This window comes from Pelobates fuscus, chromosome 1, assembly GCF_036172605.1.
Source record: "Pelobates fuscus isolate aPelFus1 chromosome 1, aPelFus1.pri, whole genome shotgun sequence".
In the NCBI taxonomy this organism is placed as follows: Eukaryota; Metazoa; Chordata; class Amphibia; order Anura; family Pelobatidae; genus Pelobates; species Pelobates fuscus.
Genome location: NC_086317.1, coordinates 475,965,877 through 475,979,013, shown reverse-complemented (window position 1 = coordinate 475,979,013; position 13,137 = coordinate 475,965,877). Strand labels below are relative to the sequence as shown.

At 46.4% G+C, this 13,137-nt stretch overlaps 1 protein-coding gene across 5 annotated transcripts in view; it reads right to left on the bottom strand.

Moving 5' to 3' along the window:
- The window catches only part of FCHSD2 (FCH and double SH3 domains 2), a 142,390-nt gene extending 129,643 nt beyond the window's left edge, over positions 1-12,747 (bottom strand). For all 5 annotated transcript variants that reach the window (XM_063432123.1, XM_063432151.1, XM_063432142.1 and 2 more), the window contains exon 1: positions 12,534-12,747. In XM_063432123.1, coding sequence (XP_063288193.1) covers positions 12,534-12,554 — 21 coding nt within the window. In that variant the 5' untranslated portion in view covers positions 12,555-12,747. The remainder of the gene's footprint in view (positions 1-12,533) is intronic.
- Positions 12,748-13,137: the final 390 nt, after the last annotated feature.

Genomic DNA, 13,137 nt, shown 5'->3' with positions numbered 1-13,137 from the left:
TATGAGGACAGGTGACATTCCCCAGATTTCTGGAAAACCATTCTGAAGTGGTTTAAAAAATTATAATTTTTTTTTTAAATACAGGTCTATTTCCTCCACCCATATTCAGTCCCTGTAGAATAAATTGGAGCGGTTATGGAACTTAGAGTGTCCCTTAATTAAAGTAAATCATTTGGAAAATAAAGCGAGACAGTTATACTCTGAATAATGACCCGCAGTATGGAAAGAGAGCAGGTAGTGTACTACATTATCGTAAGAAATCGGTTTAAAAGGACAACACACCTCTTCACATGCTTGGCGTCACTGCTCACTATTTATGTTTTATGTATGAAAAACGTTTTTGAGTCAAACTGTTCCTCCCAGGACTAAGAAAGAGCTATTTAGACACAGATTTCCTCAGAGCACACATTCACTCATATTCTCTGGAATAGAAGGGTTAAAGAATGAATAAACGGCCTCACGCCCCTTCCCTAAACGAAAAGAAAGCAAAATATGTCACACAGATCACCTGTTCTGAATACCTTTGTTAAATGACCAGGTGATCTGACATTCTTCCTGTAGGGTTAAGTATTAGATTGCAAACATCTACATTTACAGTGTGTGGGCCACGATTAAGCCGAAATAGGCAGAGTGGCGAGTTCTCGTACTTTTCCAAACTGTTTATTCGTGTCTAGGATTTGCAATTCTCTGGTTACTTCTCCACAAATTCTAGCCTAGCAAATAACCATGATCGTTTTATTGATCTGATCCTTTTAAATTTGCTTTAACAGGTTTCCATTTCTAACGTGGAGCTTAAGTGTTATTTAACTCATTAAAAGGACCAGTTATTGTGAGATATTGGTAACATAGATGTCCCTTTAGATTCTGAGCTAATTTGGGCAGATCGCTCTTCACCTATCTCTCCGTACGTCATACATGTTTTTCTGGAATTAAGTTTGTCTTGTTTGCCTATTGTACAGCGCTATGGAATATGTTGGCACAGTTTCAGCAGAGTCCCCCTCAACCTATTCTTTCTGCAATAATTCTGGAGCAATCTATAGAAAAAAAAATGTTTAGAAAAGAAGTGAAGCGCGATTAAATAAATAGTCTCTAGGCCTAGGGGTAAATTGACAAATACTGCACAAAAACCCAGGAAACGCAAATAAAAGCAATCCTAAATTGTTTTATATCGGACTACAAAAAAATGAATTCATCACAAGGAGATGCTGTAGCTTTATTAAACAAACAATACAAATATTAGCATTGACCACAATATCCACCCAGAAAATAAGAAACCGGGACCTAAAAATGTTTCAGAATCTAGTGACCTCTGAATACCAAGCTTGACATGGTGCCATAGTCACTGTGCATGCCCTCGCTGGCAGATATCCACCGAGAACCTGCAATATTTTGGTACTGGCACCGTGGACCCGAAGTCTACAAGGTTTCAAAGTTAAAGAGTCACTATCACTTTGCAGATTATTTTTCTTCCACCCTTCCCCCTATATTCAGTCCTTCTGTTTCTGTTAAAATAAAGACGTCTTCTTAGTTTCTTAGAAAGCGTGTGACCTTTGGCAATGGGCTTTGTGTCCTTTGCCAAGGTAGTTTACCCACAGTCTATTATTAAAAATGATAGGACATTAGGGGAACTGTAGCAATCAGGAGAACTAAATGTAGGACCCCAGGTATTCAGGGACCCGATCCGGCGCAAGGAAGAAAGTAAAGGCAAGTGGCAAGAGAGGGAAGGGATATAATCACTAACAGCACAGTGTAGGCAGTATAACCAGTCCAACTCATTAAAGTGGTTATAGTGCCTGGAGTCCCCTGGCGCTGTCCTTCCATTCAGTGTTAAACCTCTTTTGAACAGTTTAACAATAAATAAGGGTCCCTGGCTTCGCCTTGTCCTGCCCCCCAGAGGCATACCAATTCATACCAGCAATAGGCGCTGTGATAGGCTGATAGAGGACAGCTGACACTCTCAGCCAATCACAAATGCACATTGCTGTTAGAGCAGTACAAAGGGGAGGAGCTGCTGAGGGAGGGGGAACAAAACACATGCATGCCCCTTTCAGCATTATTAAAGGGACTTTATAGTTACCAGAACAACTACAGCTTAATGTTGTTCTGGTGAGTATAATCATTGCCTTCAAGCATTTTCATGCAAACACCACCTTTTCAGACAAAAGATAGTGTTTACATTGCCCCTAGGGACACCTCCAAGTGGCCACTGGAGGTGCTTCCTGGCTCAGTGTTGCACACTGGCTCTGCCATTCAGCATCCATGAATTTTCCTCATAGAGATGCATTGATTCGAAGCATCTCTACGAGGAGGTGCTGATTGGCCAAAACGCCATTTGGCCCTGCCCCCTTGCCTATTTTAGCCACACATAAATTTTTTTTTTAAATCGCCAATTCATATGATGTCACCAATGGGGCGGGGCCAGTGCCGGCAGACCTGCAGAGCGCTGGAAATAAGGCGAGTGTTTCATGCTTTTAAGGGGGATAAGGGGGAGGTGCAAGTCACCTTAATGGTGGGTTTAGCACTATAGGGTCAGAAATACATGTCTGTGTTCCTGACCCTATAGTGTTCCTTTAATTTTTAACTGAAGGGGATCTCAGATATTAGTGATAGAGGTCAGCAGTTAGGAGCAATTAGGACCTTTATTTTGGTTGGCGTAACGTTTTGGATGAGAGTGTGGTGTTCAGAAATAGATATTATGGTTAAACTCCAACATCTACATATTCCCTCCAACAGACGACTGACAATCAGGATATGCAGAATCTGGTTTACACCCAATAGGAAGCCCCAGTCAATTCAAAGATACTTTATACTGTGTGATATGCAATTATGTCATCATTAAATAGTGGGCAAAGTTCATTTAGCAGAATACGCAATCAAATGTGTAATCACGTAACACTAAAAGCTAACAAAAAGATAAAAGGATTCAGGCATTGAACAGGGGTTACTGCCACAGTGAACCATGGGAGATTTCACAAAATATCGACACGTTATTCAAATAATGCACTCGAGTTTGTTTTAACAAAAGAAAAAAAAAAACTCAGAAAAATCACCTTTTATCTAAAAGTTAGAAAACGCCTACCCAGCTTTTGTTAGGATCTACACTCACCTACCATTTAATTCTACAAGAAAATGGTGTAAAGAAGCAGACAGGTCCTATTCACTTCACTTGGAAAACCGCGTGCATGGATTTTAAGAGACATGTTATCAAGCATATAACTCGCCTTAACTAGGAATAGGCTGATTATAGGTTTCACTGAATATTAGAGACCATATTAAGTATATATCTGATAAAAGGTCGGTGAGATAGCTCAGTGGGCTAATGCATCTTCAGTAGAATCTGTTCAATTCCCAGCAAGGTTGACAGGGGCATGTTCTATACACCAAAACAGCTTCATTAAGCTAAAGTTGTTCAGGTGACTATAGTGTCCCTTTAACGATAACATCTGGAAACTCCAGCCGCCGGCCAATGATGTGCCATGTCGCGACCTCACGTCACCCTTCCCTTTGAATCCTAGCACTCAGCTGAAGGCGAGATAGTAAATAATCTACTATAATATACTGAGCTGTCTGACTCAAAGTGATAGGATTGTGACTGCTGTCAGTAATCCCATGCTGGGATCTCAACATGCACTGGCTGCCTGAGAGTGATAGGAGTGTGACTGCTATCAGCATGTTTAGTTAATTTGTTTAGAAATTGTGTATCTTTTTTAAAACTTTAAACATACAGAATATCAGCAATTGACCCAAAAAGTGAGCAATAATGTACTTGGCGTGTACATTAATATTGGGACAAATCATAGTCAATGGCATTATTATTATTAGAAAAAGTGTAGTCCCGAAATAAAAACATGCGTGATTAAGAAACAGAGCCCCGATGAGTGGTAACAATACATTGGAAAGGCCTGCCATACAGATTTGGGTGCAGACTTCAATAAAAGGAACAGCAGACGTGTGGGCAACAACAGATCTCATGTTATTGGGACGCATTGCACTTAAAAGATCACTATAGGGTCAGGAACACAAACATGTATTCCTGACCCTATAGTGTTAACACCACCATCTAGCCCCCCTGGGCCCCTCATGCCTCCATATATATTGTAAAAATGTTACTGTATTCAAGCCAGAAGCTGTAACTCTGCATGCTGTTAGACTCAAGCAAGAAAAACAAGCAGTCTGCTGACATGTGATAGCCTGATCCAATCACAGTGCTTCCCCATAGGATTGGCTGAGACTGACAAGGAGGCAGATCAGGGGCAGAGCCAGCATGATTCAAACACAGCCCTGGCCAATCAGCATCTCCTCATTGAGAATTGAATTGAATCAGTGAGTCTCTATGAGGAAAGTTCAGTGTCTGCATGCAGAGGGTGGAGACACTGAATCACAGGATGCTGTGCACAGTGCTGCCCTGTGCTCTGCTGACAGCAGATCTAAGTGGATGGAGGCATATTATGCCTCCATCAACTCCGAAGTCCCTCTGGTTCACTCTGAGTGACTGCAACTGGAGGTGTTCCTAGCTTTCAATGTAAACACTGTATTTTCTGAGAAAATACAGGGTTTACATGAGAAAGGCTGCAGGGAGCTATAGTTCTCACCCGAACAACCTCATTAAGCTGAAGTTGTTCAGGTGACTATAGTGTCCCTTTAAATACCACAGAAAAAAACCAAATGTTTTCTTCTTGAAAAGTAGGTTTTTAAATTGATTTCTTTTTAAGACGTTGGATTCTGAAATGTTTCATGTAGCATTATATCTAAAATAAACAAATCACCAAACAAAACCAATTTACAATTTATAAAGCAAGATGGCAGCTATGAAATAAACATTAAACAACGTGCTGTGAGTTAAGATAATTGTTTGCATGGCTTATTTAGTGTATAATTTCCCCTTTAAGAGAACGAGACTTGCTTTTGTGAGGGATTATCGAAGTATCAGTACAATGCCTGACATTTAATTATTAATGCCATTTTTTACATAGGTCATGATTGCAGACAAAGTGGAGGATTACTTTGTATTTAGTTTCACTTGTTCACAATTGTCAAATCAACAACCATCAGCTATGATCAAAATAAGGAGAAATGGAACCATAAACGTCATTCTACACTCTACTGCCCAAATGCAAATAAATATCACTGTTTAGCAGACATATCCCAATGAAAACATTCACACATTTTATTATGCAGTTTTTCATTTGGGTATATATAAAAACTGCTCGCAAAAGCTGCAGATCCCCCTTTTTTTTTTATTAGCAATTGGACGCCTCCCTCTCTTCCCCCACCCACACTTTCTATGGCTGTCCAATCACAGACTTCCCAATACGGTTCAATGAGAAGTCTTTGCAAGTCAGGTGCTCTGGGCAATTGCTGCCTCTTAAAGGACCACTCTAGGCACCCAGACCACTTCAGCTTAATGAAGTGGTCTGGGTGCCAGGTCCAGCTAGCTTTTACCCTTTTTTTTTTTATAAACATAGCAGTTTCAGAGAAACTGCTATGTTTATACTGAGGGTTAAGCCAGCCTCCAGAGGCTGTCTCATTGACAGCCGCTAGAGGCGCTTGCGTGCTTCTCACTGTGAAAATCACAGCGAGAGCACGCAAGCGTCCATAGGAAAGCATTATGAATGCTTTCCTATGCGACCGGCTGAATGCGAGCGCGGCTCCTGCCGCGCATGCGCATTCAGCCGATGACGTCGCGAGGAAGAAGAGGAGGAAAGCTCCCCGCCCGGCGCTGGAGAAAGAGGTAAGTTTAACCCCTTCCTCCCCCAGAGCCCGGCGGGAGTGGGTCCCTGAGGGTGGGGGCACCCTCAGGGCACTCTAGTGCCAGGAAAACGAGTATGTTTTCCTGGCACTAGAGTGGTCCTTTAAGTTTAGCTTTACTGAGCTAACCGGACCAGGAAGTAACCGGACCGGTTGTCTGATTGACAGCCGGTTGGGTGGGGGGTGTCACCAGGTTAGTTTATAAAATTGATTATTCTAATTAAATTTGCACTCTTCACATATAATGCACATCAGCAAGCTAACGTGCTTTAGAAGTTTGGAGTGTCCCTTCAATTCTGCTAAATAAAGATCTATGGAGAAAGACATGCACAGACTGAACCTGCAAGGAAACGAGGATTATGGGAAATATAAGAGATCCTCTTCATTTACTAGAATGGAGGGCACTGTCGTTTATCCTTTGACATGTTATTTAAGGTAGTCCACAGCAGCTAGGGTGCAAAAGACCAACCTTCAGCAGTCTCTTGGCATCAAGTAGAGGGCCGTTTTCCCCAAAACCTATGATAGGAATCCGCTCTATGCACACAATACTTTATTAATAATACACAAACAGACCATATAGAGTATTCAGCGGGTTTACTGGCACTGACAGTTATTGGTTTCTTTTCAGTATTTTACTTCCCAATACGTGTTCTTGGAAGCTATGATCTCGAATAGAAGATAACTGGCATTTACTGAGATGGCTGCAGCTTCCTAGAACTCGTGCAACTCCCCAAGCTCCTGAAATCCCCAGCGTACAGCTTTATTACAGGGCTCCTAGAACTTGTTATGGGTATTACAGCTATACGGAGAGACAGGACTCCGAGACAACCGAGGCCCATTATTCTGATTACTGCTGCAGCCAGGTTTCCATCTCCAACCTTGGCAGAAATCAAAAGCATCTCCTAAAAACCTCTGTACATGCATGCAACACCTGCCTCATCCATGCCAATCTCCAGTATCTCTGAATATACAGTATGAACACACAATCTAACCCACCAAGTACTGCTCCACACAACGACCTGTTAATTCCCTACACTTACCCATGACTCTCTGCGCCCCTGGACATACATCTTCCAGACCCCTCACATTAGCATCACAGGAGTACTATCCCTGCATATACAAACCGTGAACGCATTGTCTAAGGCTTTACAGAACCTATACATTAACCCTTCAGCAGGAACACAACACCATAGCTCTGTGCATTAACACAAAAAACCCTATGAAGTCAGTCACACACAACCAGGGCACCCTCACAAGCATTATGTAGACACGATCATTAGTTTGTTTATTCACAGACTAAAACTTAATAGCAAGACTCACACTATCGTCTCCGGTCGCTGTACACACAGAGAAGTATTTACCTACCGGCTCCATACCAACATGTACATGATAGCACCCATGATGCATTACCAGTAGCATGCCAGCACCCAAAAACATACAAGGTACACAGATATACCAGCACGCATATACACTAGCATGCAGATACACCAGCATTCTAAAATACAGCACTTTATGGCACATCACCAAGTGCTAGCAAATTAATACACAGCATCACATAAAAGCTAGTGCCCCAAGTCATGGAACCACGCACCCACCCTGAACCCCTAGTTCATAGTAAACCACGTACACAGACACGTTAGCACTGCACAGTACCACATGCACACTAACACATTACCATGTAAACAGACACACCATCATTACATGGTACAGCACCGCATACACACCATCACTTTATGGCACAGCACCGCATACACAGACACACCATCACTTTATGGCACAGCACGACATACAGACACACCATCACTTTATGGCACAACACTGCATGCACATACACACCATCACTTTATGGCACAGCACCACATACACACCATCACTTTATGGCACAACTGCATGCACATACACACCATCACTTTATGGCACAGCACCGCATACACACCATCACTTTATGGCACAGCACGACATACACAGACACACCATCACTTTATGGCACAACACTGCGTGCACATACACACCATCACTTTATGGCACAGCACCGCATACACAGACACACCATCACTTTATGGCACAGCACGACATACACAGACACACCATCACTTTATGGCACAACACTGCATGCACATACACACCATCACTTTATGGCACAGCACCACATACACACCATCACTTTATGGCACAACTGCATACACAGACAAACCATCACTTTATGGCACAGTACTATATATTCTACACAGACACATCGACACCTAATGGACATTGCACACAGTCTTGGCCATTGCCATGTACACATAAACACTATTGATCAGTTACACATACACAAGTGTGCTAGCACTCTAACATACAACACCATGTACATAAACACGCTAGAACTATATGGCACAGTATCATGTACATAGACACACTACTAGCACCCTATTGCATAGTATGGCATACAACATATGCAGCTTCATGTACACGGATACTCTAGCACCCCAATGAGCAAATCCAATGTACACTGACATATTAGAACCCTAATGAGCAAATCCCGTGTACAATGACACCCTAATGAACAAATCCCGTGTACATTTACACCCTAATGAACAAATCCCGTGTACAATTACACCCAATGAGCAAATCCCATTTACAATGACACCTTAATGAGTAAATCCAGTGTACAATGACACCCCAATGAGCAAACCCCATGTACAATGACACCCTAATGAGCAAATCCAGTGTACAATGACACCCTAATGAGCAAATCCCGTGTACAATGACACCCTAATGAGCAAATCCCGTGTACAATGACACCCTAATGAGCAAATCCCGTGTACAATGACACCCTAATGAGCAAATCCCGTGTACAATGACACCCTAATGAGCAAATCCCGTGTACAATGACACCCTAATGAGCAAATCCCATGTACAATGACACCCTAATGAGCAAATCCCGTGTACAAGGACACCCTAATGAGCAAATCCAATGTACACGGATACTCTAATGACTCAATGGGTAAAGCCTGGTACATACACCCACTGGCGCACTGCTTCTAGCAGTATGTGTAGAGAAACACCAGCAAACGTTTTTTGTGTACATCTAGCAGCACACATCACAACATCACATGCCTCCTGTGCGTGGAGGGTCAGAGTTCCCGGCTCGCACCCACTTATTCCAGGAAATCTAAAATCAGCAAAAACATAAAAAGCATCTATGGCATCACCTGATTAAACAAGCATGTAATAATTACATTATTAGCCTCAAGACAGCCCCACGCCCATCAAGACATCAATAGAGCAAGACATGAGCAGAATAAACATTGCGCTGCAAGAGGTAAATCACAGAGCATCGGGGAGCTTCCCTGTCATTGCAGTGCCTCGCTGCCTTATCAAAATTAAATATAAAGCTAATCAGAATCATATAAGGGGATCAATAGATTTCTCATAAACCTCCTGACATAATACAGTGCATTGCATCATGCCCAAGTAACCATTAGAGTGCTAGCTTTATGGCCAAGGACAACAGGATGGCTTACTCTCTGCTCCTGCACAGAGGATTAACACTTTCAAATCCAGAGACTGTGCCAAAAAGCGGAGTTGAAATGGTCAAGTAGCAGATTTGCTGACATTTAACTCTGAGGCTGTAGCACACAGTACTAAAAGGTGATAAACAAGGAATTATTCACATTAAATGATTAGCCGCTCAATACAAACTTTGCAAAAAGCTGGCCAGCTGTCATACTATACACATTATGTGATATGATTACTCTTTATTATTGTAAGCGACAAGCTACGATAATGTCCCTGCAGCAAGGGTAATAATCTACACATATAACACTTTTTTACAGGCCCATTCCAGGGGTCTGATCACACATGTAATATATACGGTACTACCGCATGCCGGGGGTTTCTAAATTATGTAGAATACTATGAGAACAGATATAATGATATTACCCTGTGTCAGGGCTCTGATTAAACATAATATATATTATAATATTACGTGGACAGATATATCGATCCTACCCCCAGTACCCCCCCATACCACGCTCCTACCCCCAGTACCCCCCATACCATGATCCTACCCCCAGTACCCCCCATACCATGATCCTACCACCAGTATCTCCCCCATACCATGATCCTACCACCAGTATCCCCCCCCCATACCATGATCCTACCACCAGTATCCCCCCCATACCATGATCCTACCACCAGTATCCCCCCCCATACCATGATCCTACCACCAGTATCCCCCCCCATACCATGATCCTACCACCAGTATCCCCCCCCATACCACGATCCTACCCCCAGTACCGCCCCATACCCGGATCCTACCCCCGGTATCTCCCCCCCATACCATGATCCTACCACCAGTATCCCCCCCCATACCATGATCCTACCACCAGTATACCCCCCCCATACCATGATCCTACCACCAGTATACCCCCCCATACCATGATCCTACCACCAGTATACCCCCCATACCACAATCCTACCCCCGGTATCTCCCCTCCATACCGTGATCCTACCCCCCAATATCCCTCCATACCGTGATCCTATCCCCCAATATCCCCCCATACCACGATCCTACCCCGGTATCTCCCCCCGATACGTGATCCTACCCCCGGTATCTCCCCCCCATACGTGATCCTACCCCCGGTATCTCCCCCCCATACGTGATCCTACCCCCCCATACCACGATCCTACCCCCAGTACCACCCACATACCGTGATCCTACCCCCAGTATTCCCCCCACATACCGTGATCCCGGTCCCCCAGAATCCCCCACATACCGTGATCCTATCCCCAGTATCCCCCCATACCGTGATCCCGGTCCCCCATACCATGATCCCGGTCCCCCAGTATCCCCCCATACCATGATCCCAGTTCCCCAGTATACCCCCACACCATGATCCCAGTCCCCCAGTATCCCCCACACCATGATCCCAGTCCCCCAGTATCCCCCACATACCATGATCCCAGTCCCCCAGTATCCCCCCCCACATACCATGATCCCAGTCCCCCAGTATCCCCCCCATACCATGATCCCAGTCCCCCAGTATCCCCCCCCATACCATGATCCTACCCCCAGTATCCCCCCCCATACCATGATCCTACCCCCAGTACCCCCCCCCCATACTACGATCCTACCCCTGGTATCCTCCCCCCCATACCATGATCCAGTATCCCCCCATACCATGATCCTACCCCCAGCATCCCCCCCATACCATGATCCTACCCCCAGCATCCCCCCATACCATGATCCCAGTCCCCCAGTATCCCCCCCATACCATGAGGCTACCCCCAGTATCCCGCCCCCCCCATACCATGATCCCGGTCCCCCAGTATCCCCCATACCATGATCCTACCCCCAGTATCCCCCCCTATACCATGATCCTACCCCCAGTACCCCCCCCATACCATGATCCAGTATCCCCCCATACCATGATCCTACCCCCAGTATCCCCCCCATACCATGATCCTACCCCCAGTATCCCCCCCCATACCATGATCCTACCCCCAGTATCCCCCCCATACCATGATCCTACCCCCAGTATCCCCCCCCATACCATGATCCTACCCCCAGTATCCCCCCCATACCATGATCCTACCCCCAGTATCCCCCCCATACCATGATCCTACCCCCAGTATCCCCCCCATACCATGATCCTACCCCCAGTATCCCCCCCCACACCATGATCCTACCCCCAGTATCCCCCCCCACACCATGATCCTACCCCCAGTATCCCCCCCATACCATGATCCAGTATCCCCCCCATACCATGATCCAGTATCCCCCCCATACCATGATCCAGTATCCCCCCCCATACCATGATCCAGTATCCCCCCCCATACCATGATCCAGTATCCCCCCCCATACCATGATCCAGTATCCCCCCCCATACCATGATCCAGTATCCCCCCCCATACCATGATCCAGTATCCCCCCCCCCATACCATGATCCAGTATCCCCCCCCCATACCATGATCCAGTATCCCCCCCATACCATGATCCAGTATCCCCCCCATACCATGATCCAGTATCCCCCCCATACCATGATCCAGTATCCCCCCCATACCATGATCCAGTATCCCCCCCCATACCATGATCCAGTATCCCCCCCATACCATGATCCAGTATCCCCCCCATACCATGATCCAGTATCCCCCCCCCATACCATGATCCAGTATCCCCCCCATACCATGATCCAGTATCCCCCCCCATACCATGATCCAGTATCCCCCCCATACCATGATCCAGTATCCCCCCCCCCATACCATGATCCAGTATCCCCCCCCCCATACCATGATCCAGTATCCCCCCCATACCATGATCCAGTATCCCCCCCATACCATGATCCAGTATCCCCCCATACCATGATCCAGTATCCCCCCCCATACCATGATCCAGTATCCCCCCCCATACCATGATCCAGTATCCCCCCCCATACCATGATCCAGTATCCCCCCATACCATGATCCAGTATCCCCCCCATACCATGATCCAGTATCCCCCCCCATACCATGATCCAGTATCCCCCCCATACCATGATCCAGTATCCCCCCCCATACCATGATCCAGTATCCCCCCCCATACCATGATCCAGTATCCCCCCCATACCATGATCCAGTATCCCCCCCCATACCATGATCCTACCCCCAGTATCCCCCCCATACCATGATCCAGTATCCCCCCCATACCATGATCCAGTATCCCCCCATACCATGATCCTACCCTCAGTATCCCCCCCCATACCATGATCCCGGTCCCCCCGTATCCCCCCATACCATGATCCCGGTCCCCCCGGTCCCCTCACCTTTCTCGGCGGGGGCTGCATGGTGCCGGAGGGCCGAGCCCGGGGTCCACACGGGGCAGTTCCCCCCGGCCGGGGTTGGCCGCTCTCTGTCGCAGGGTCCGGGCTGTGTGTCAGGAGCGGCGGGGGGAGCGCGGGGCTCCGGGGGGCTCCATGAAGGACGGACAGAGCGCAGACTGGGCTCAGACAGACACACCGCCAGGGGGAGGGGCCCCGACTGACCGACACGGGGGCGGGACTAATTGTAAGAGAGAGGCGGGGCTATGGACTAGGCGGGACTGACTGGGGGGACTGTCTGTGAGAGGGGCGGGGCCATGGACTAGGCGGGACTGACTGTGAGATGGGCTGGACTGAGCACTGGAAGGGGCTCACTGTGAGAGATGGGCGGGACTGACTGACAGATGGGCGGGATTAAGGGTAATGGGTGGGATTGAGGGCGGGGCCAGTCTAATATCAGACAGATTGAGAAGGTTGAATGGGGGAATAGGAGGGCCTTAGAGGGCGGGGCCAGTCTAATAGGATGGGGGAGGATTCATTCTCAATAGGAGAAAAATGGAACAGAGAAAGGGGCGGGGCCATTCAGTGAGGGAGAGATGGGGACATTGAG